Source organism: Macaca fascicularis, chromosome 6 (assembly GCF_037993035.2).
Source record: "Macaca fascicularis isolate 582-1 chromosome 6, T2T-MFA8v1.1".
In the NCBI taxonomy this organism is placed as follows: domain Eukaryota; kingdom Metazoa; phylum Chordata; class Mammalia; order Primates; family Cercopithecidae; genus Macaca; species Macaca fascicularis.
Window position 1 is genome coordinate 157,935,683 of NC_088380.1, and position 24,772 is coordinate 157,960,454.

The 24,772-nt window shown below is 49.0% G+C and overlaps 1 protein-coding gene across 2 annotated transcripts in view; it reads right to left on the reverse strand.

Annotated features, from left to right (window-relative positions):
• Positions 1-24,772, reverse strand: part of ANXA6 (annexin A6) — a 57,778-nt gene that overhangs the window by 14,291 nt on the left and 18,715 nt on the right. For both annotated transcript variants that reach the window (XM_005558300.4, XM_045394414.2), the window contains exons 4-20: positions 24,128-24,222; positions 23,453-23,566; positions 21,941-22,031; positions 20,949-21,028; positions 19,128-19,184; positions 17,807-17,900; positions 17,182-17,277; positions 15,961-16,019; positions 14,796-14,918; positions 13,570-13,628; positions 11,828-11,906; positions 9,728-9,809; positions 8,365-8,459; positions 7,595-7,708; positions 4,752-4,842; positions 3,235-3,314; positions 2,609-2,662 (exon numbers count right to left, since the gene is read on the reverse strand). In XM_005558300.4, the coding sequence (XP_005558357.1) occupies positions 2,609-2,662; positions 3,235-3,314; positions 4,752-4,842; positions 7,595-7,708; positions 8,365-8,459; positions 9,728-9,809; positions 11,828-11,906; positions 13,570-13,628; positions 14,796-14,918; positions 15,961-16,019; positions 17,182-17,277; positions 17,807-17,900; positions 19,128-19,184; positions 20,949-21,028; positions 21,941-22,031; positions 23,453-23,566; positions 24,128-24,222 (1,463 nt within the window). The remainder of the gene's footprint in view (positions 1-2,608; positions 2,663-3,234; positions 3,315-4,751; positions 4,843-7,594; positions 7,709-8,364; positions 8,460-9,727; positions 9,810-11,827; positions 11,907-13,569; positions 13,629-14,795; positions 14,919-15,960; positions 16,020-17,181; positions 17,278-17,806; positions 17,901-19,127; positions 19,185-20,948; positions 21,029-21,940; positions 22,032-23,452; positions 23,567-24,127; positions 24,223-24,772) is intronic.

Below are 24,772 nucleotides of genomic sequence, written 5' to 3' on the forward strand. Positions count from 1 at the left end.
GCTATTAACAATTACTGTGGGGCCACAGGTAGAAACTGGACATATGTTCAACTGGTTAATAACAGACCCAGACTTCTAAGAGCTTGAGGGTGTTCTAGACATCCAGAGTGAGAGACCGCCAGGGAGTATAAAACAGGCAAATACAAACTGCCAAGTACTCATGTGCATTATCTAAGGAGGAGCTTGACTCAGCTCTATCAAATGCCCTTAATTTTTATACACATTTTGCTCCCACGTTTCCATTTCATCTCTGGAAATTCATTCTAAGGAATAATTCATGAATGTGATAAAAGAGTTTGCTACTAGGAAGAAGCCTGGTTAAATAACATGATAGATTCAGATACGAACAGTATACAGCCATTAAATGATATTGTTGATTAAAAAGTGCAACAATATTCACATAGTATTAATTTTTAACTGTCAGAAATAAAGAATCCACTTTTTTTTTTTTTTTTTGAGACGGAGTCTCGCTCTGTGGCCAGGGCTGGAGTGCAGTGGCCGGATCTCAGCTCACTGCAAGCTCCACCTCCCGGGTTCACGCCATTCTCCTGCCTCAGCCTCCGGAGTAGCTGGGACTACAGGTGCCTGCCACCTCGCCTGGCTAGTTTTTTGTATTTTTTAGTAGAGACGGGGTTTCACTGTGTTAGCCAGGATGGTCCCGATCTCCTGACCTCGTGATCCGCCTGCCTCGGCCTCCCAAAGTGCTGGGATTACAGGCTTGAGCCACCGCGCCCGGCCAAGAATCCACTTTTATATATACATAGAGAAACAACTACAATAATGTATACTACAATACTGACAATGGTTATTACTATTAGGTTATGGAGTCTTTTTTGGCTTCTCTTTATTTTCTAGTTTCTATAAAAGAATGTACTGCTAGTTATAAGAAAATGAGCTGGGGTCTAGCATCCTAAATCTGGAGAAGTAGCCGAGTTGGGCAGGGATCTGGCTCAAGGGTCCCTTAGCTATTTCCACCCGGGTTCTCTCTCTCCACTTCTCTCCTTTTGCAAAGCAGCTATCAGCAAGGCCCACCACTGCCCCCTGCTAGCGGCAATTGGAAGCACAGCCTCATTGGCAAACCAGGCACAGGCAGAAACATTCCCCGGAAGATCAATTTAGGGTTGGAGGACAGATTTGGGGTGAGAGCTGAGATTTAAAAAAAAAAACTCTCAGCAGCACACAAGGCTGTTCACAGTAATACTTAATAAACATCCGTTGAATGAGTGAATGAAATGTGGTCTCAGCAAGCCCCCCTAGTATCTGGCTGGGTTCTCAGCCTAGCCCCCATCCATGTGCCCACAATGTAACTGAAATACCATACATTTAAATGTAACCCTGCAGCTTTTGACAACCATATTCCAAAGCAAGGGTTGGACAACTGGACAACAACAGCTACTTGATGTGGAAGCTGCAGGAGACCTTAACTGTACTGGGTCTTGGAGGATATTACTGTAAATGGAATTAAGCATAGACTCTGGAGTCAGGCAAGCCTGAGTTCAGATCAAACCACCACCACTTAGAAACTGTATCCTTCAATAGGTTAAGGAGCTTCATTTTCCTCTAGTAAAAAGGGGGAACATAAAAACATATAGAATAATCTTGGCATCGTAGTATGCATTCTAATAATTATCATTACAGTTCTGTAACTGTCAGGTTCCAGCTCAGATGCTGTTGTAATATACCACACTTCTGTTATGGGACCTGGGAACAGAAAAGTTGGTTCCCTCTCAATCCATCAGTGCTCTTTTTAACTCACCAACTATAAAATATGGGGGCTGGATTCACAGTCTGTGGTATCTGTTCCCCCACATCTCTGGACACAGCTTTTGGGGGTGGGAGGATGAGGCAGGCAGAAGAGATGGAGACATGGACCTGGGTCAAGCTACTGGGTGCTGGGATCAAGGTGCAGGTCAGTGGGGGACAATGCACTGGCCTCAGTAGGGACTGCCCAGCCACAGGAACCCTCAGGGAAAATGAATTTGGGGTTGTCCAACTTCCGTAAGAAGCCATTTCCAAACCTCAAGCTCACTAGGCAAGAGACTCCTAGAGAACCCTTTTCCCTGCTATTCATTCAACAAATATTTATTGAGTACTGATCATGTGTTACTTTGGATATATTAGTGAACAAAATGAAGAGTCCAGCCCTTGAGGAACTTACTTTCTAGGCTTGTCCCAGGACACTCCCTCCAATCTCAGTCCCATTTTACAGATAATAAACCAAGACCTTTAGCCCCCTTCTCAGCAAGTTCCCAGACCAGCTCTCTAGGGGTCAATTCTACTGGGGCCACTGACTTGTTGTGTGACTTTCAGAAGTCATTTGTCCTTTCTGGACCTCCATTTTCCCACTGTAACATCAGGGCTTTGACCTGGGTGATCTGCAGGTCCCTGCCAGCTCTGAAGGTCCTGCTATTCCCCTAGGAAATGTCAGTAATACCAGCACCACACTCCTAAACCTCATTTCTGCAGTCTAAGAATCAGCCAATCAAACCAACCACGCCCCTGCCAGGAGCCTTCACTTGCAGACAGGGCCTGGCGTAGACACGCGTAAGCTGGACCTACTTCTCAGGGACACCCAGCAGAGGTGACTGGGGTGGGCTGGGGGTCTTACCTGGGCATCTTCCCGTGCCTGGTCCAGGTTTTCTCCTCCCTCCTCACGATTCCCCTGCAGCAGAAGCAGCAAGAAAGGTCAGTCCCCAAGCATCGACCCATCTCCATCTCTGCAGCACCACACACCCTGCTCATTTCCACCTCTCTGAATGCTCTTCCTCATCAGTTACACAGGGATGAAAATCCTGCCTCCATAAGTAGGCTGTTGTGGTCATTAACTGAGAATGTGTGCAAGGCGCTCAGCACCAATGCCCGACACACAGGAAGCTCTCAGTAACCATCAATGAGGGCCTGCCATTTTTGTTATGGCAATTCAAGAGATGGTGACAGAAGCTCCCAGGTAACAACACAGGAGAGGGTCACCCACATGGCTTTGTTGTGTGAGCTGGGGGCCCAAAAACCCAGGCCAAGGGCCACCAGGGAGGACTGTCTGGAGAAGGTGGCACCACGCCAGCTCTGACAAGTCAACACCAGGGGTAGGTGGTGGGACTCTAAGGAGGCAAGTGGGGAGACACTCCCTCTCCATCAACTCCTTCTAACTCCCCTGTACCCTCCACTCAGTGAACCTTCCCTTCCTCCCAGGCCTCCAGATGGGCAAGCAGACCGGAGGCCCATGAATTCACTCACCGTGGCCAGAGAAATGAGGATCCTCCTGAAGTGGCCGGATGTGTCTGAGCTCAGAGCATCCTCCAGGGACTTGTGATAGTCTGAGACAGAGAAAGGAGGTGTGGGTAGCTGCTGGCCAAGAAGGATTTCGTTGTGGGGAGGGAGGTCCAGGAAACTCAGGCTTGAGCTAGGGCAGTATTGGCAGGGGGAGGTGGGAATGAAAGGGTTTGTAACTGGCTCAGGGGGGCATCCAGCCATCCTCCTGCTGATTTTGTAAGACAATGGGCATTCTCATCAACCCATCACCTCCCCTCTATCCCCTCGGCGCTATGCCACTTGAGGTCCCATTGCATCTCGCCTTTAATATTTAACAGCCTCTTAAGTCACCTCCCTGTTGTCATTCTCTCTTCCATCTTCCCTCCTGCATGGCAGTTGCTAAACCCAAAAGCAGAGCTCTGACTATGTCACTCATGTACTCAAAAATTCTACCATTTTAAAGCTGCTTATAAGATAAAAAATTTAAACTTTTTTTTTTTTTTTTTTGAGACAGGGTCTCACTCTGTCACCCAGGCTGGAGTGTGGTTGGTATGATCAAGGCTCACTACAGCCTCGACCTCCTTGGGCTCAGGTGATCCTCCCACCTCAGTCTCCTGAGTAGCTGGGACTATAGGCATGTGCCGCCACACTTAGCTAACTTTTTTTTTTTTTGAGGCCGAGCCTCGTTCTGTCACCCAGGTTGGAGTGCAGTGGTGTGATCTTGGCTCACTGCAACCTCTGCTTCCCAAGTTCAAGTGATCCTCCTGCCTCAGCCTCCTGAGTAGCTGGGGCTACAGGCGCATGCCACCACGCCTGGCTAATTTTTGCATTTTTAGTAGAGATTGGGTCTCACCATGTTAGCCAAGTTGGTCTCGAACTCCTGACCTCAAGTGATACACCCACCCTGGCCTCCCAAAGTGCTGGGATTAACGGAGTGAGCCACTGCACCCAGCCAATTTTTATATTTTTTGTAGAGATGGGGTTTTGCCATGTTGCCCAGGCTGGTCTCGAACTCCTGGGCTCAAGCTATCCACCTGCCTCAGACTCCCAAAGTGCTGGGATTACAGGTGTAAGCCACTGCACCTAGCCAATTTAAACATTTTTGACCGGTACTCAAGATTCTTCAGAATGAAAATATGGGGCCACTTGCTTAAAAATTAAGAATTTCTGGACAGTGAGAGCATAGCATGCAACCAAGTGTGGGGCCCTTCTGGCTGTGGGGCCATGTAGAACTGCATGGACTACACACCCCTAAAGTTGCCCTCCCTCTCTGGAACGTTCTCTCCTCCCACTTCCAGCCAAGCCTTCTTATACCTCCAGGCCTTTGTCCTTCCAGGACACCTGTCTTTCCCTAGACACAGGAATGGGCACACCCAAGGGGCTTATCAAATCCTCAAGGACTGAAGGAAAGGAGACAGGCCAGAGTCCTGGGCAGAGCTGGGGTTGGAAGCTGGGGGGCCTGGCTCTTCTCCCAGCATCTGGGCCAGGCCTCCCAAACTCACCCTCCTTATAGGCCTCATTGATGGCCCGAATTTCGGCATTGGTCCGAGTGGCCAGGATTTCAATAAGAGCCTTTTCATCTGTGCCGGCTCCCTGGAATGTCAAGACAAAGATGATCTCAGCCATAGTTCTGACCACCTGTGCAGAGGTCCATGGGGCCCGGATGGCTAAAGCTCAGGCCAGGCCTTCCTGGATTTTCTCCTCACCTCCAGACATGGCCCCCAGGCCCGAGACCGTGGCACAACCAAGGCTGACTGTGCCAGCCTCTCAAGATTCCCAGAACCTCCCAAGGGAACTGCTTTGCCTTCCAGCCCCCCAAAAAGAAAAGGTATATAGCCGTGTGTGTATAACACCACATACACACATGAACATCTGAATGGAAATATCCACATGTTAGTATCTGAAGAGAACAGAAGGACACGCACATGCTCACGGTGTTAACTAGTGGTGTGCTCTCTGCTTGAGTGAAGGATCACAGACGATTGCTATTTTCTTCTTTTTTACTCTATATTTCTTCAAGTCTTCACAGTGGACATGTATTATTTTGTTAGAAGAAAAAAAGTTTTGTGCTTAAGATAAAATGCTACATTATTTTTTCTTTTGAGACAGAGTCTTGCTCTGTTGCCCAGGCTGGAGTGCAGTGGCATGATTACTGCAGCCTCAACCTCCCAGACTCAGGTGATCCTCCTACTTCAGCCTCCCAAGTAGCTGGGGCCACAGAAGCATGCCACCATGCTTGGCTCATTTTTATATTTTTTGCAGAGACAGGGCTTCACCATATTGCCCAGGCTGGTCTGGAACTTCTGGACTCAAGCCCAAAGTTTTAAGAATACAGGCGTGAGCCACCATGGCTGGCTTACATGTTTATTCTTGTATTTGAGGAGTGATTTGTGAATTGAGACACTACACGCCCTGGACTACGGCAGGCTGGGGACCTGTTATGCAAATATCTGCATACAGGGAAGTGGGAAAAACTATCAGGGAGAGAAGGCAGGCAAGATTGATTGATTGATTGAGTCAATGACTAATTCACTCATTCAAATACCTGTTAAGGCACCTATTATGTGTTAGCCACTGTGCAAGGTGCTGGGGCTACAGCTACCAAAAAGGAAAAAAAAAAAGTCCAGGCATGGTGGCTAACGCCTGTAATCCCAGCGCTTTGGGAAGCTGAGGCGGGTAGATCACCTGAAGTCAGGAGTTCAAGACCATCCTGGCAAACATGGTGAAACCCCTTCTCTACTAGAAAGACAAAAAAATTAGCTGGGCATGGTGGCAGGCGCCTGTAATCACAACTACTCAGGAGGCTGAGGGCAGGAGAATCACTTGAACCTGGGAGGCAGAGGTTGCAGTGAGCCGAGATCACACCATTACACTCCAGCCTGGGTGAAAGAGCAAGACTCCATCTCAAAAAAAAAAAAAAAAAAAAAAAAAAAAAAAAAGGGCAAGAGGCAAGACATGTTCTCTGTCCTCAAAGAGGTTACTAATGGTCCTGCCTTCTCAGATCCTAGGAGACTCATCCTGATTGAGATCTTCAATCATTTCTTTGTTAGAAGCAGGTGTGTAGTGAGGCAATCAAGAAAGTCCTGAGACTAGGGTCTAGCCCTGGTCTCCCCCTAACTCACTGACTCTCTGAGCCTCTGTTTCCCACTTGGAAACTTTGAAAATGGAAAGGATTGAGTTGGGTTAGCTCATTGATCTCTTCTATTTCTGAACCCCATGTCTTTAGATCATTTGCTTTTTGGCTTAGGTATTTAAAAAAACAATCACCTTAATCTGCTCAGCCTAGGCAACGTTTTTATAAAGTCCTCTAGCTCCCCATTGCTGCCTTCCTCTTAATGCTCAAGGGGCCAAAAGCACTACTGGTTTTATGTGGTTGTCAAGACAGGCTCTAGAGTCAGACAGACTGGTCTGAACCTCAGCTTTGCTACTTCATAGCTCTATGACCGTGACCAAGCAACCTAACCTCCAAGTCTCAGTTTCCTCATCTGTAAAATGGGGACAAAATAAGAGCCTCGCCTTGTGGCTCGAGGAAGCAACTAATTGAACTAATGTACTGAGCCTGGGATACTTACCATATGCTCCTTATAAACAGTATCCACTCGTACAGCTGGTACCTTGGGAAGCAAAGCAGTTCTAGCAACTTCTGGGCCAGGACATAATGCTTTCTTGTTTAATGTAGGGTCAGGTCTTCAGAGTTAACAATGCCCTTCATACCTGTGACTTTGATTGACCTGTCCTAGTTTGAAGGGCAGAGGTGACCATTTCCATTTCCCAGATGAAGGCACAGAGGATTGGGAAATGTAAGGAATGGCCCAGTCACACAATGAATGAGTGGCAGGGCTGGGCTGGAGTACAGACTCCAACTGCTGCTGCTTTCCTTTGAGACCCACCCCACTTCCTCCAGCGGCTCCACAAGACTCTTCTGACACCAGTGGGCGTGTGACTCAAGTTGAATCAACTTGGAGTAAATGCCAAGACTGTTGTTGGAACTCCTAGGAAGAAGGAACTCTTTCTGCTGGAGCTGCTAGCTGGCAGGACGGACATAAGCCACCCTGCCACCATGGGGAGAAAGGCTGCCTGAGAGTGAAGCCATAAGAGAGGACAGCAGATCCGAGACAGGGGTGAGCCAAGGGTCCACAGAACATCATTTGAGTCTCTGGACTCAGATCTAGTCCTGTAGTTTTCAGTTATAGGAGCCAACATCTCCTTCTGTGTTTATGCCAGTTTGAACTGAGTGTGGGAGGAGTTCTACCAAGAAGTTATGGCTAATCCACCTGGGCTTCTGAGGACCATCTGTATCCCCACCGGCACCCGCAGACACTAGACCCTCCGGTGCCAACTGTACCTCCATGGCCTTCTTCAACTGCTTGGCATCGTAATGGGCCGGTGGCATCATGAGCCCCAGAATCAGCCTTGCCAGGTCTCCAGAGATCTCAGACTTCAGGTCACTCATTAAGTCCTGCAAAGGGCAGAGCCCCAGTCATGCCAACATCAACACTTGCCCACACATGACCCAGGATGGGGGAGATGGAGAGAGAAAACAGGGGTTCCACATGAGGGATCGTGGAGGCTTGTGTCTGTCTTTGCTGATGTTGCACTTATTATTTAGATGAAGCCAAAGAGGGTAGGGAAAAAACAACCAGGAGGAAGACCCACTCTCCTTGACACAGGAGACAGGAACAGGAAGGGAGCACTGCTGAAGGACACTGTTTCCATCCAGGGGGAAACGCACCCACCTAAGCCAGATGCCACCAATGTGCAATAATCACTGACACTCAGTTGAGGCCTTGAAGCCAGCTCTCTCTGTGCAGAGGAACTGCAAGACGCCCAAAGCACATTGAAAACAACTCATAGCCCTGATCTTGGCCCCATGCTGCACCTCTGAGACCACTGAGCGTCTCACACACGTGTTGCCCATCACAAGGAACTGGGGGAATGGAAAGATACGTCTGCCCAAACCCAGTGCTGGAGACACTCTGAGATCACGTGACCACACAGGGTCCCACTGCCATGAAGACCCTGGTGCCCAACTGTGCAGAACTGATGGGGACAGGCTGAGCTCAGTCAGGCAAGGTGCACGCATGTCGCACCCAGAGCCCAGGAGGAGGTCCTTACCCGGCCAAAGTGAGACTTGAAGGTCTGCCGGATCTGCTGCCGCTGGGCATTGCTGCGGTGTGTGATGATATCGATGATTGTATCTTCGTCAGTCCCTGAGTCACCAAAGCCACATGCCTCAGAAGAAGGCCCGTGGCTCTCGGCTTTCCCCATACACTGCCCGCTGATGGTCCCTCGTCAATCTTTGTCAGGGTAGAAGCCTGGCTAGGCGGCCATGTGCTTCTGAGTCCCTGCAGTCTGCTTGCCTATGGCTCAGGTCACTGATTTCTGCTGGGCTCCTCCCTCCCTTTCCTGTTGACACGCTAAGGAACAAGGACAGCTGGGAGGTAGAGAGTACTGGGTTGGGAGTCAGGGCCTCTGAGTTCTAGTTCTGGCTCTGGCAATGGCTACCCACCCTGGGCAAGTCCCCTTCCCTTGATGGGACTTGGTTTCCACATCTGTAACCTGAAGAGGCTGGAGTCGTTACCAACGGATCCTTCCAACCCTGACAGTCCAAGTCCTGTTAGCGACTCTATGTCCTTTCTCTTCAACTCTCTGGGAGCTGGACCCTGAGTCCCTCTAACCACAGCAGGTTGACTCTGGAAGGCATTAGGATACCACTTCCTGCTTCTCAGATTAATGCCATCAACCGCAGACCCCGCATGGGGGTCCTTCACGGCATTTTTGCTTCTATCATCCTACAGTCCCAGGCGAGCTTGGCAGATATCATCATTCCCATGAGACACGTGGAAAGGAAGCCCAGGAGGTGATGGACTTAACCTAAAGCCTCCTGGGAGTTGCTGTCAGACAGACAGGGCAGAAAAGGCAAAGAAAGCCAAACCCTACATGGCCAGTCCCAGGCTGGACTTTCTGAGCACAGGCCCAGCTGATCTGAACCTGTGGGTGCAGTACTCCTCCCACTGGTGCCAAATGTAGGTCTGAAAGACCTGCCCAGCAGGGCACACTCCCACCATAGAACTGGGGCTCTGGGGTTCCAGGGTCCACAGTCCTATTTTACACGTGGGGAAATTCAGACCCAGAGTGGCTGAGAGGCTCACCCAGAGTCACATGGTGAGTCGGCAGCAGAGCCGGGGCACCGCACCAATTCTATGACCTGGTACTTTCTTCAGTGCCAGAATACTGCTCCCAGGAGGCTGGGGGACACCTTGGTCCCTGGGAAGGGCTTCTGTCAAGTTCCTTATGAACCCTCTCCTGCCCCTCCTCCTTATACTCCAGAAGCCAGGAGGGTGGAAACTTGAGATCAAGTCTTCCTCATCCTGCAGACTCTAATTTGAAACCTCACTCTGTCCTCTGCCAGCCCATGGCCGAACCCACCAAACCTGCTGACCCAAGACCAACCCTGCTCCCTTCCCATCCCCCGTACCGAGTCCCTTCATGGCTTTCCGCAGCGCTTTGGCATCTGCGTCAGGGTTGAAGTCATTGGCTGGGCGCACAGTTCCCTTCAGCTGTGAGAAGCAGAAAGAGACTCAGCAGGTGTCTGAAGGCCCCCCTGGGGGCCAGGCTGAGAGGCAGCATGCAAGGGTGGGAAGCTCTCCTCACGAGCCCAAACCAAGCGGCGTGGGTGGGGAAAGAGGCAGAGGTGAAGCCACAGCAGACAGACCCTGCACAAGAGCTGAGAGACAGAGAGAGAGAGAGAGAAAGAGACAGAAAGATAGAGAGAGGGAGAGAGGGACTCAGGGCTGGGAGCAGGGCAAGTCCTGGTCAAGGGAAATTGGCTAGGCTCCTGCCTGCCACAGGATCTGCCTTGGTTCTAGTGCCCCTTGGCTACTTATTCCACCGGAGCCTCCCCAATTCTTCTGAATCCTACCCTGCCCCGGAGACCCCCTCTGCCCCTTAAAGAGTCATTCCCCCTGAAAAGGCAGCAGAAATGTTCTGAAATACCAGAACAGAGTTTCCCAAATTTCAGTCACTCCTGAAAGACTTTCACTTTTCCAAATCAGCACACACACTATGCCATCTCTTAATGGTTTTATGTAATTCAACTTCTTTTCTGACTTAAATACATCCATTTTTGAAGTGCATTTAAAATTACTCCCAAAGGGCAAGGAATTGTATCCGTTTTATCCTGTTATATATCCCAGGTGCCTACAACAGTGTCTGACATATAATAGGCACACTTAAAAAATAATTGTTAAGTGAATTAATGAGGCTTGGCACAATGGCCCATGCCTGTAATCTCAGCACTTTGGGAGGCCAAGGCAGGAGAATTGCTTGAGCCCATGACTTCAAGACCAGCCTGGGCAACATGGTGAAACCCTGTCTCTACAAAAATTAGCCAGGTGTGGTGGTGTCCACCTGAGGTCCCAGCTACTTGGGAGGCTAAGGTGGAACGATCACCTGAGCCTGGGGAGGCTGCAGTGAGCCATGATCGTGCCCCTGTACTCCAGCCTGGGTAACAGAGTGAGACTGTATCTCAAAAAAAAAAAAAAAAGGATGAAATTACTTTCATATTACTACCATGAATTAGGAAGTTGATACCATGTATCATAAACTGAAATTTACCACAAAAATCAATGTAATAAAAACAAAAGAGGTGAAATACCATGAAATTGAACATGATGCCTCTGCTTGCTAGAAGCTCCGAAACTTAAAGCGAGCTCTCTCAGCTTTCTCTTTGTGAAATGGGAAAATCAGCAAGTGTTGCAGAGATGGTGGCACCAAACCAAGACTTCCTCTTTGACATAATCAGAAACGCTGATGAAATTGAAAAGGAGTGCCTTTCTCATTCACTATGTGGAGTTCTGCGTTATTCAACCCTGCCAAACTAAATTCACTTCTCACATCACCTATGATCATCTGCAAAGATCTCTTGACTTATTTGGGGAACGCTGTCCTAGAACATCAGAGCCCAAGAGCCCTAAGAGATCACCGAGATTGCCATGTTAACCCCTCACTTTAAAGATGGAGACATAGAGGCCCAGAGGGAGGGGGCATCTTCCAAAGGTCGCATAGTGAGTAAGTAACAGAGAGCTCCAAGGTCCTGTACATTTTTGTGTGGGCCAAGCGTTGCAGTCTCTGGAATGGTTTGCCTAAAGTACTTTAGTGAAACCTCCCATTCCTGTCCTTTGTGGACCCCCAGTCTGAGGATGCTCAGGAGGACAACCTGAAATCCTCCAGTGCACCCAGGGACGCCCATCTGTTCTCAGCTTTCGTGTCTCTGAGGCCAACTCTTTGGACCCCGGGCAGGACAGGCCCCTCCATGGAACCAGCCAGGTCTCCATTCCAGCAAGCCTTGTTAGTAAGTGGGCCAGAACCCTTTCCAGCGTGTCAGAAGCTAATGCAGAAACCAGGTGCACCCCTCCACCGATTCATCCCTCCAAGGGAGAAAAGGAAGCTTCAGATGTGAGAATTAACGTGTCGGGTTGGCCGCCAGGGGGCAGCTGGGTGCCAACCAGAGCAGCAGGAAGGCGCAAGCAGAAAAGCTGTGGTCAAGAGGTCAAGCAGGAGGAGGGGAAGGTCTGACCTCTACTCGGGCCACTGCACTAAGTTCCCACATCTGATAGGCCACCTGCGCTGCCTCCGGGAAGAACTGGCCAGCAGCACTGGAATGGAGGGTTTAGGGAGAGGACAGGAAGGAATGTCATCACGGGCAACGCTCCACACAACACACACACACACCCCAACACATACACACACGTGCACGCACCACACACACGTTAAGCTTTCTTTCTCTCCAGCCTATGCCTCCTCCATTCACCAGGGTCCTCCCTCTATTTCTGAGAACCTTCCATCTCTCGACACCCCCTGCAATGCTGCCTCTTTTTTTGAGATGGAGTTTCGCTCTTGTCACCCAGGCTGGAGTGCAGTGGCGCGATCTCAGCTCACTGAGACCTCTGCTCCCCCGGTTCAAGCGATTCTCCTGCCTCAGCCTCCTGAGTAGCTGGGATTACAGGCCACACGCCTGGCTAATTCTTGTATTTTTAGTAGAGACAGGGTTTCACCATGTTGGCGAGGCTGGTCTTGAACTCCTGACCTCAGGTGATCCTCCCGCCTCAGCCTCTCAAAGTGTTGGTATTACAGGCGTGTGCCACTGCACCCGACCAATGCTGGCTTTTAAGGGCAGCCTTTCTTGCTGCAGGGTCCAAGCAGGATAGGATTTTTCCAATCTTTCAGCCTCCCCTTTCTTCCTTAGAATTTGAGTGTCTTCTATCCAACTCTCCCCTCTCAAACAGGCCAATGAGCAGCTATGGCCATGCAAGCCCTACATCTCCTCCTGCAAAGTGCCTGGATGTATCAACTCAGTAATATCTGCTGAACTGCATCAATCTCTATGGTCCTTACCAAAGGTTCACAGGAAATTCTTGCATCCCTTCCGTAATTGGATCTTTTTAAGTCCCAGAGAAAGGAAATCAGAGTGCCTCCTGTTCCCTTTCCAGCACACAAATTTGGTCAAGTAATGCCCCAATTTAATACTCTGGGAAGAGGCCCCCAGGTCCTCCCACTTCTCTGCCTTATTTCTCTCCCTAGTACTCCATAAATGCGTGACCTGGGACATATGAAAGAATCAGGCTGCTCCTTCTCACTCCTAGGCTTTTCTATAGGTGATGTCCTCCACCCAAACACTGTCCCCAGACCCTCTCTTCACCTGGCTCTTCCCCTTCCTCCTTGGGTGTCACCGTGTATCTCCAAAGAGCCTCCCCTTGGTCTGGGCTAGGGCATCTCTGTGTGCTTTTATATACGCTTTCTACATGGCACCGCCAGTTCTCCCCAGCACAGGACTGCTCCCTTCTGGAAACTGGTCTGTATCCCCTTCTGGGCTATGGCCTTCATCAGGGGCTTCCTCACAGGGTCTGCACCCAGAAGGCACTTAACACACATATGCTGCATAAATGAATATGCAGAGCAGGAATGTTTCCTTTTCCCATTTAACAGGTGATGAAACCGAAAAACGGCTATGAAATAGCAGGGCTTGGACGCTCATTATCTGGTTCCTGGTCCACAACCCCAGACTGACTTTCCAGGTTCACAAGAGCAGACATCTCCATATACAGGAGACCACGCTCACGTTCAGACCACCACACGCTCAGACACACAGATCCACAAGCACAAAAGGTACCAGCAAAGGCTGCCTTTCACTTTTGCGACGCTCCTGGCTCAAGGGAATCCCCAGCTCATCCAATTCACCCATCAGGATGCGAGCCAGGAGAGTCCCTGCCTGCCACCCCAAGGCCATGCCCTCCAGCCGGGGGCCAAGAAGCCACTTACTCATCATCTCCCCCACACAGCTTCAGTAGAGACTTCTTGTACTCGCCAGAGGTGTCATTCTGGAGAGAGAGAAAGAAAGGTTACCTCTCACCCAGCCCTAGGCTCCTCTCAGGCAAGGACGTGAAGGTTCTGCACAGCCTAAAAGAGGGGAAGGCTGAATGAACACTTATTCATAGCAGCCCTGGCCCTCCTGTGCTGGTTAATATTGAATAACTGGTTCTTAGCGGGAGGTTGGGGGAAGCCCTAATTTATAGCATTTGCCAATTTCTGTGGTGTAAATACTTCTAGCAATGGACAATTTCAAGTTACCAATATGACTTCACTACCAATATGCGGAGTTGAGAGGAGACGCTAGCTGCCCTTTCAAGCCAGTGCCCCAGCACAGCAGTGCCACCAGACAGTCCCCAGCCCAGCCCTTCCACGTGAAATATGCATGGGAATGGGGTTCCATGAGCAAAAACATTGGGAAATGCAAAAAATTAAACAAATATGTATATTACACAGATGCACATATCCATAGAGATGCATATTCCATATCCCTCTTGGGGCTTCATAATGGACTTCAAAACATGAAAGGCTGTGAGAAGCTCGCTCTGAGGTAAAGAAACTGGCTTATTTATCTTTGCTTATTCTGGTTTGTTATGAACTTATTTTTCCATAGAACATTTTGCACATAATACCTAAAAAAATTACCCTTTGGAAACATACTTTGGAGAACACAACTTGGATCTCTTTCTCTGTCACCCCATAAAGCTTTATTTCAGTCATCCAAAAAAAAAGGGAAAACTTCTCTAACTTTACATATGTCTCCTGATAAAGCCTCAGGGGCTGGATGTCCCAGGATCATCACCAATCACCCGGCCCAGGCCAAAGGTTCCCCATTAACCCTCATCTGTGTCCTTCGGTGTTTCCCAGCCTTCCTCCAGGAGACTGTGAACTCTCACTGCCCTTGGGGCAGAGTCCTCGCCCTTAATTCAGCTTGTGTGTCCTTCATGACCCAGCCCCTGCCTCCGTCTGTAGCCTTACCACTCACAAACACCCCTAACAGTTGCTTTTCTGTTGAATATACTTAAATTCCTTGAATGAGCCACAAGACAGGGGCTCCTGGAATGTCCAAGAGACTCCCACTTCCTGGGACATTTCCTTTTCCCGGAAATAGTCCCTAAGTCCTCTGTCTTGGCGAAAAGCTCTATGCTCCCTTCTCTGCCCCCATGAGCTCTGCTGACCTTGATCATGCTGTAGAGGGACTTCTCATACTTGGTCCGGAAGATCTCCCGAATGTCAAGCATGTCCAGCTCACTACGGGAGACCATGATGCGGATGAGGGTGTTGTCCCGAGTCCCCAGGCCCTGCAAGACAAGTGGGTTTGGGGAACATGGACTTGAGAAAGCTAGAGTGCCGACAGCTCCCAGCTTAGTTGAAAATCCTATTTTCATAATAAAAAGTTAAAAATTAGAGCAAAAGAAGCAGACATTGCCTTTCCCATCATTGAAGCTCTATCTATGCTCCTCTCACTGTTTTTTTTTTTTTTTTTTTTTTTTCTGAGATAGGGTCTGACTCTGTTGCCCAGGCTGGAGTGCAGTGGTATGATCTCAGCTCACTACAGCCTCTGCCTTTCGGGCTCAAGCAATTCTCCTGCCTCAGCTTCCCTAGCAGCTGGGAGTACAGGTACCTGCCACTACGTCCAGGTAATTTTTGTACTTTTAGTAAAGATGGGGTCTTGCCATGTTGGCCAGGCTGGTCTTGAACTCCTGGCCTCAAGGGCTGCCTTAGCCTTCCAAAATGCTACGATTACACATGTGAGCCACCGCACCCAGCCCTCTCACTGTTATAAACCTCTTCTTCTCTCTTCATGTATAATTTTCACACTTGATTTTCCTTATAATTTTACCATAGCTTTGTAACTCTAAGCAATACACTTAGATTTATACATTTTGGAACTTTGCAAATATACCGCTGTGCATTTAATTTTTTTGCCATGCTGTTCTTGATGGTCACTCACTGGGTTGTTTCTAGCTTTTTCCTAATATAGGCAATACTGTTATAAGTATTCCTTTTTTTTTTTTTTTGAAGAGACAGGGCCTCACTCTGTTTTCCAGGCTGGAGTACAGTGGTACGATCACATAGCACACTGTGTCCACTGAAGCCTCAAACCTACGGGCCCTGTGCTCCAGAAATCCTCCTGCCTCAGCCTCTCGAGTAGTTAGGACTAGAGGTATGTGAGCAGCAGCATTCCTGGCCCTAGAGCTCACCTGGGATGCAGCACCTTCACCAGGGTCAGCCCTGTGGCCATCCCTGAAAGGCTCTCTTTGGCCACTGGATCCCAAGAACTTGTCAAAGAGGCCAATAATCCTCTCCCCAAACCTCATTCACATCAGCCCCGCCACGCACCTTCATAGCCTTGAAGAGCCTTTCAGCAAAATATTCCGGGGTGCTCCGGATACATTTCACTGTGAAGAGGGAGGAAGAGGTAGAGTTATTCTGGCTTCCTCTGAAGGGGGATGGGATGGCCTGACTCCCTCTTTGTTTCTGTTCCTTGAGGACCACCTAGCTCAATACAGGAAGAACCATGGTTCCTGATAGCTCACAGCCCCAGACCACCCCACTTTCACCGCAAACCCAGGGAATAAACAGGAAATAATCTTGTTGAAATAATCCTGTTGAAGTCCATCACAAAGACAGACCCCCTTTATCTTTCTAGTCCTTTTGGTTTTCACAGGGAATTGAGCTGGGGTGGGGGAAGGGTCTGGGGTGAAGGAGGAAAAGGCATTTGTTTAGACCTGCTACACCAGAAAGGTACTGGCAGCTGAGTCATTGTGAATCCCACTGAATCACTGTGAGTCCCACTGGCTGACTACTTCAAACATGGAGGGCAGGGGATGGCTCTGGGAGGGACAATAAAGGAGCTGCAGGTTTCCCCCAAGAAATACAAACACACAACATATTCCTGACTCAGACATGCTAACTGCTGGAATGCTGGAATTGCAAGGGCTTCTGGGGAGGCAATTAAGGCAGTCCATCCTTCCTGCCCACCCCCCACCCCACTTAACAGACGAGGAAACTGAGCCCAGTAAGCAGAAGTGACTTGCTCCAAGCCAATTTGGGAGAAGCCCTGGTTTGAATCTTGGCTCCACCACTGACTAGCCAGCTCACATTCTCAGTACCCTCAACTCATTACAAAACTACCCCTCAGCAAATGATGAGCCTTGGTGAGACTCAGTTTCCTCATCTGTGAAATAGAGATCATGGCAGTGGCCACTCCTGGGTCTTTTTTAAAGATTACACACTCAGCACAGTGCCCGGCACGCAGCAGACGCTCCACAAGTCAACTATTATGATCATCATTATCCTCAGCCCAAGTTCAGAGCTCTTTGTCACCTGCCATGGTGGAGAAGGGAGCTGGAGGAAGTCAGTACCTGAGGCTCAAACCCCTTTCCCTTGCCCAGCCTCAGCCACGCTGCCCTAGAGAAACTTTTAGAATTCACGGCCCACCTGGTTTTCTCCTTCCCAATTCTATACCATGTAATTCCCCTTTCCATTCTCAGCTCCTTGTTCCTAGGCCAGTGTTCCAGAATCCCCTAAAACCCGCAGGAATCCAATGTCAGGACATACCTACGGCCAGCATCAGCTTCTCAAAGTCCCCAGACAGCTCCCCTCGGATGCTGGCTTCGATCGGCTTCCCTGTGGTCTTCAGATACTCATCGAACACTGCGTCAGACAGAAAGACAGGGAGGTTTGAGAATGCCTCTGTAACCCTGAGAAGAAATGAGGACTTCAAGAGCAGGGGGGCGCAGCGGCCAGGACCTGACTGTCCACCATGAAGCTAGGGCTGGTGCTCTGATGGAGGCACCTGGGAGATCACGCACATCACCAGCGTCGTGCAGATGAGCTTCACAGCTGGTGAGGGACTGCACCTCATCCCCTAACACGGAGGCAGGACTGGCACTGGAGATGGAAGGCCAAGCATCCTGTTAATGACTTTGCTGAGGAACTGTACAAACCACTGTCTAATATTAGGTTGGTGCAAAAGTAATTGCGGTTTTTGCCATTTTTTTTTTTTAAAAAGTAATGGTAAAAACCACAATTACTTTCGCAACAACCTAATAAACTCAGGAGTAGAGTTTGAATTGGGACTGAAGTAGCTGTCATGTTCCATCAGTGGTAAAGAAACGAGATAAAGAAAGGAATTCTTGGCATAAACCCAAGGGAGCAGCTTTAGGTCTTCTCTGGAGCTTACCCAACCGAAGATGCTGCTTGCTGCGATTTCCCAAGATGTAAATGAACTGGGCTTCATCTGTTCCCCATTTCAGTTCCCCTGCCTCGTATAGGTCCTAAAGGGGAAGAGGTGGCACTTGACTGAAAGAGGAAACCTCAGGAGACAGGACACGCTGACCAGGCCACTCAGAACTGCTGCCTGATCCCTGAACACACCAGTAATTGGTAGCCTGAGGACCTCTGCGTATAGAACAGTCATGCATCTTTTAATGATAGGGATACACTCTGAGAACTGCCATTGTTAGGCGACTTTGCCATTGTGTGAGGATCGTAGAGCACGTACACACACCTAGATGGCATAGTCTACTACACACCCAGAATTCATGGTATAGCCTATCGCTCCTAGTCAGCACACTTGTTTGGCATGTTACCTTACCGAATACCATAGGCAACTGCAACACAATGGCAAGAATTTGTGTACCTAGACACACATAATCATAGAAAAGGCACAGTAAAAACATGGGATTATAATCTTATAGGACTAGCATCATATATGTGGTCCATAATCTATTGGGACTAGCATCATATATGTGGTCCATCATTAACCAAAACGTCATTACGTGGTATATGACTATACCTATATGCCTTTCTTCCTTTCTTTCTGGAGAAACTCCTACTCAACCTTCAAGGCCCAGATTAAGTATTCCATTTTTTCTCAAAGTACTTCCCGATGCTCCCAGGCAGAGTTCTGTTTCCCTCCTTTCCTCCCTCTCCTAGGCTCCCATAGCTTTCTGCTTCTTTATCACTTTGATCTACTGTATATGATAATGACTTCTTCACATGTCTATCTCCACACTATTGTATGAGCTCCTTAACAACAGGGACTCTGTCATAGCATTCTCTGTATCTGCCCCTGTAGTGCTGCTGGCATGTACTGGGTACTCAAAATGCCTGCAATGTACAATATATTGATAGAGAAGGTGTTAGTGTGATTAATGCATACCTGTCTCTCCCGGTACCACTTGATTTTGTTCGTTAGTGATTTCCCAACGCTTGGCAGAGTGCCTAGCACATACTACGTATTTAACTTCAATAGTATTAAATAACTGAATGAATAAAGAAAGCTCCAAAGTACATCTCACCAATATTACATACGGAATATACCTTTGAAAGATAACATATCTTTTCTTCAACAAAGCACCAGTATACATGATAGCTGTGGCTGGGTTATTTCTGGTATTTGATGCAAAGGACTTCACCTCCAGCCCTTCCCAGGGCCCCAACCTCTCCCCTCCCGAGGCTCTTCTGCTGTGCCTCAGGGACTTTCAACGGTGCTTGTTTACCTGGACATCCTGTTGTACCAGATCCTCGCTCACTACATCATCCTCCTCCCTGGTTCCCTGGGCAGAGAGACAAAGAATATGTGTTTCAAACACTGCAAAGCCAAGCCAGGAGGGAGGCCTGAATGCCAGTGGTGGAGACAGGGAAAGCAGGGAAACCTGGTGGCCCAGGTGTGTCCAGAAGCAGTGACTGCTATTGCATGAAGACCACAGTATCTATTTTGTGAGGCAATGAAAGGGTCCCTCCCTCTGGCCTTTCCCTTCATCGTCAGGGCTGGGTCCACACAGGAGAGTCCCAAGAACAACCGAGGTTCTTCCAGGTGTCCCCAGCCCAGAGGTAGGCAGAGCCTTGTCCTGAGGACATCTCTGAGGACAGGGCCCCAGGTTCTCGAGGGTCCCTGCCACAGATCCTGGCATGGCCCATGACACTCCTCCAGCAATGATTCCACAGGGGCAAAGGATCTGAACATTTGCATTCTATTAGGAGCTCTTATGCCTAACTTAAAGAATTCACCAATAAGGATTTGGGCCCAAGATCTGAGCTCACAAGCTACAAAGTCACCAAATCCTAACGGTGCTTCTGTCGTTCTGCCCAAGCCCTTTGCCCCACCTGATAAGGAGGCTTACAAATAGAGGAGGATGCACAAAGGAAACAGGGGAGAGCAGTACTCAACTCGTTCTTACATGGGCAGAGGTCTGCAGGTGGCCTGGAGAGGTCTACAGCCACCCCTTCTTCGCCCTGGATTGTGCATTCTAGGATCTCAAATCCCCTGGGTTCTCTTTGGGACTGAGCAGAAGACAGGGCTGGCAAGCTTACAACGTGTGCCACGCTGCTGCTTACTGTCAGACCTTGAGGACACAAAATGCTTGACTCCAAGATACAGGGATACAACGCTCCTCTCCAGAAGAAGCAACTTTGAAAATGGGGCACAGGTCACACTATCTCACTCCTGAGGTTTCTCCTGATCATTCCCCAGCTGGTTAATATGGTATTGTTACGGCAATGAGAGGAACAGAGTTGGGAGGAGCTGGTATAAAATGGGAAATGGGGGAGAGAGGAAACATAGTGGTGGCTTAATTTATACACAAAGTTTCATAACCATCTGGTCCTTGGAGCTGAGCTTGAGACATCTCAATGCCTGTTCCCACTGTGCCTGTGGTCACAGAGATACCTAGAGGGCCAGGTAGACAACATTTGTGGTGAAGCGGGCAGGAGGCATATGATCTCCAGCCCACTGCAGTCATGCAGAATGCAGGTCTGCTGCTACCCCAACTTTCAATATATCAAAATGATACAGAAATTTGGTTTTTAAGCAAAATCTCACAATTTCCAAATGTTAGCAACTAACTCAAACTTGTTTTGCTTTGCTTCTTAAAACACATTGCATGGGGAAAAAAAATCCAACTTGGCAGGTTGAATTCAGCCACAGACACCAATTTGTAGCCTCCTAATAGTCTCTTTGTGATATACTTTGGGCGGGCTGTGAGGAGACAATAAAGCTCAGACGTGGGAGACTCCACACAGCAGCCCCAGGAATGCTGGGGTCCAGAAATGCGACATGTGCAGCTGCAGAAGCCACGGCAGGAAGGAGGCCCAGAGAGGAGCGGGAGGAGTGAGTGTGGAGAGAGGAAGAAAGTCACAGCAGAAGACGCTCCTGGGCAAGAGAGGGCTGTGTGCCAGAGGGAAAGCGCGTTAGCCAAATACACCTGCCTGCACAAACCAGGGGAAGCTGACCAGATCCCTGGACATTCAGATCTACACCCAGGTGAGCCAGACAGAAGCCATCCCAAACTCCAGAGGAAAAAAACAGGCTGTGAACCAACCTGGAGCAGGACCACAAGCATCTTCTGGAAGTGGCCAGAGGTGTCGCCGATGATGTCAGCCTCCAGGTCCCGCTCGTAGGCTGCAGAAAGGAACGCAAGCTCTAGTCTCATCCCCAGAGACCTCAGGGATCCAGGATAAAGGCCCCTGATGCCCCCAAAATGATCAGATATTTTTAAAAAATTCCCAAACCCAGTCTACGCGACCATCATGGCAAGACCCAGGGTGTATTTTCACAGCTCTTCGTACTGACCATGGTGTGATGAAATGGAATCTGTCCACTCTCTCTACCCCACCTGTACCATGATGGCCCACCTGGACGGTGGCTATAGTTTTCTGATGGTTCTCTCCTCCCCTGTTCTCAATGCCTTTACAATTCATGGCAACAAGGGTGGCTGTCTTAAAACCCATAACTGATCATGATACTCCTCAACTTCTCATTAGACTCAGAATAAAACACCATCTGTCTCCTGGCCTGCAGGCCCTGTGTGATCCTGCCCTGTCTTCTACCCGTCTAGCCTCGTACCAGCTACCAGGCTCATTTCTATTTCAGGGCCTTGGCACTTGCCATGCCCTTTGTTGGAAAGATCTTCTCTCTATTCTGTATATAATTGGTTCCTCATTTCCTCCCAAGACCTCACTGGTAAAAGTTTGATTCTTGTTACCTTGTTTCCTTCGTAACACTTAGCTAAAATACATCATCATTGTGTTTATCTGTTTATCTGTTTACCTGTTTATTGTCTGTCTCCTCCATTATCTCATTATCTCATTGGTCTAAGAGAGAGGGACCCCTTTGGTTTTATCCACCACCATATCCTGAGAATCTAGCACATCACCCAGCACAAAGCAAGTACTTATTGGATAGATGAATGGGTGGACAAATGGATCAGAAGGAGGAGAGAAGGTAGATGGCTAGAATCTTAGTGTCTCCACCCTTGCAATCATCTTCATTTCATATCTGAAGATCCTAAGTGGCCCCTCCTGCCCATCTCACCATCTTTGTATGCTGCCACCAGCTGGTGCATCTGCTCATTGGTCCGGGAAGCCAAGATCTCAATGAGGCACTTTTCATCAGTGCCAATGCCCTGGGAGAAGAAAAGGAGCGCATGAGTTAAGGGCAGGGATGGGAGGCCACTGGACACAGGCTGAGATCAGGTCATAGCCAGGGCTATGACACCCCAGCACTCAGGAGGCTCCTCTCAAGCTCTTAGGCACCGATTGGGAACTGCTGCCCTGAGACTCCTAAGACACGGTTATATGATTTGGATGAGTATCCTCACCAAATCTCATGTCGAAATGTAGACCTGAATGTTGGAAGTGGGGCCTGGTGGGAGGTGATTGGACCATGGGGGCGCTTTCTCATGAAGAGTTAGCACCATCCCCTTGGTGCTGTTCTCACGATCATAAGTTCTTGTGAGATCTGGTTGTTTAAAAGTATGTAGCACTTCCCCACCTCCCCACTTGCTCCTGCTCCCACCGTGTGAGATGCCTGCTCCCTCTTTGCCTTCTACCAAGATTGGAAGCTTCTTGAGGCTTCCCCAGAAGCAGAAGCCACGATGCTTCCTGTTCAGCCTGCAGAACCATGAGCCAATTCAACCTCTTTTCTTTATAAATTACCCAATCTCAGGTGTTTCTTTATAGCAACAAGAATGGACTTATGAGTAAGAATGGACTATGAGAATGGACTAAAACACATAGGTTCTAGTTCTGCCTCTTCCAGCTTTGTGAATTCTCTTCAGAAACTATCTTTTTGGGCCTCAGTTTTCTCATCTGTAAAATGTAGATGATACTAGTTGCTCTGCCAAACTCACAGGGAGGAGGAGAAGATAATAATCTCACATTGCTAAGTTCATCAGTTTATAAAATGAACTCATGCTTAATAGCTCATAGAAGACAAAGATCATAGCACTTTATAGACTGTAAAGTGCTAGATACACCTGAAGGGCTTTGTCTCTCTTCTTTCTAGGGGGCAATTCTCTACCTCTACTTCAACCAGGCTGAGCTACTCCTCGTACCCTAAACACAGGACCACAACTTCTCCCGCCATTTTTACCCCCTGCAATGACCTTGACACTCCTATCCACCAAATCCTCTCTGGGATTTGGGGCTTAACTTGATCCTATTATCCTTTAAGATGCCCTCTTAAACAACCCTTGGCCCAGGGTCGTGTTGATTACCTTTAGTGTGCCCTTGGCCTCAGGAGTGTTAGACACAATTTGTCTTCATGTCCCTATAACCTGCATCCTTGGACTACAAGCTCCTGGTAAGGGGGTCTGCGCCAAGGGCCCCTTTCATGGGGTGTGCATCACGCTGACATCGGTCTGCATCTGTCTGTGTGAAGACCGGGATGCTCCTCTGGAATAAACTGAGATGTGTCTGTGAAGCAGGACACATCTCACATCTGCTGGGCGGCTATGGGGCTCACCAGTTGCTTTTGGAAGAGCCCACAATCTTCCCATTAACCACATCCCCACCCCAGCACACACATACACCCCCCACTTCTTACCGAGATGGCATCTTTAATTTCTTTGGCATCACAATAGGCAGGTGGTCTCATCAGGCCCACAATCAGCCGTTCAAACTTGCCCGTCAATTCATACTTTAAATCAGCAATGAGGTCCTGGCGGGTGGGGAGGAAGAGGAGAGAGAAGAGGAAACAGGAAGAGTAGTTACAATGGTAAGAATTACACTTAATGAGCACCTACTCTGGCAGGTGCTGGGCTAAGTAATCTCATTAAATCGTCACCCTCGGAGGTATGTATTGTTACCAACCCTAAGAGACAGGCTCAGAGACAACAGGGGTCTTACTCCAAGTCATGCTGCTAGCAAACGGCAGTGCAGGGCCAAGTCCACAGCCCTGTGCCACTTCCCCACCGCTGTCTGCTTCCTCATTTACTGTGTATCTCTCTCACTATCTGGCAGTCCAGAGTTGATACCTCAACCATCTTATTCACTACTGCAGCCCTAACCCCTAGCATGAGCCCAGCATACAGCAGGTGCTGTGGGTGTATGAAGGGCTGAAAGACCCCAGCTGATGAGAAGAAAAAGAGCAGGGTAAGGTGTCAGCCCACAGGCTGACCTGCAGTGCCATATCCAGGAAATAACCTGAATGAGCACACAGGTGAATGAAATCATTCTTCCACCCCCCACACCCCATGGGCCCTCCGGTTGCCGTGGTTACCTTGCCGTAGAGGGACTTGTAGCTCTGACAGATCTCCTGCCTCTGCCTGTTGCTCCGGGAGGTGATTATGTCCAGTATGGCCTCCTTGTCACTGCCTGGAATAGGAGACAGCAATCATCATCCTACCCACCCTGCCTCCAGGAAGCCCACCAGGGCCGCTTCCTTCCCTGGACACAGGCCTAGTAGCTCCCTGCAGGCCTCAGCATGAGCCTTCCACTCATCAGGTGCTGGTGTCAGGGGAGAGGGTCAGTGGGGACTTATTAAGTCACGATTGAAAGCGGACACAGCACACACACTATCTGCGCTCAGAAGACCCCCATCCAGCTCCTCACTGCACAAGTCAGGGAATTAAGGCCCAGAGAGGGGAAAGAACTTGTCCAAGGTCTCACAATGAACCTGGCTTAGAAAACCCAGGAGTCCTAACACCCAGTACAGGGTTCTTTCCACCACAAGACAAAGAAGAATATAAGCACCACCTTCAGACTGTGGCTATCTCTGAGCAAAGGCAGCAGGCGGCATTACCAGGAGGGGGATCTACCAAGGAAATTTCAGCTACACGAATGAAGCACTAGCTCTTAAGTTGGGTGGTAAATCTATGGGTGAAATTTCTATTACTCTTTATACCTTTTTTTCTGAAACATTTTA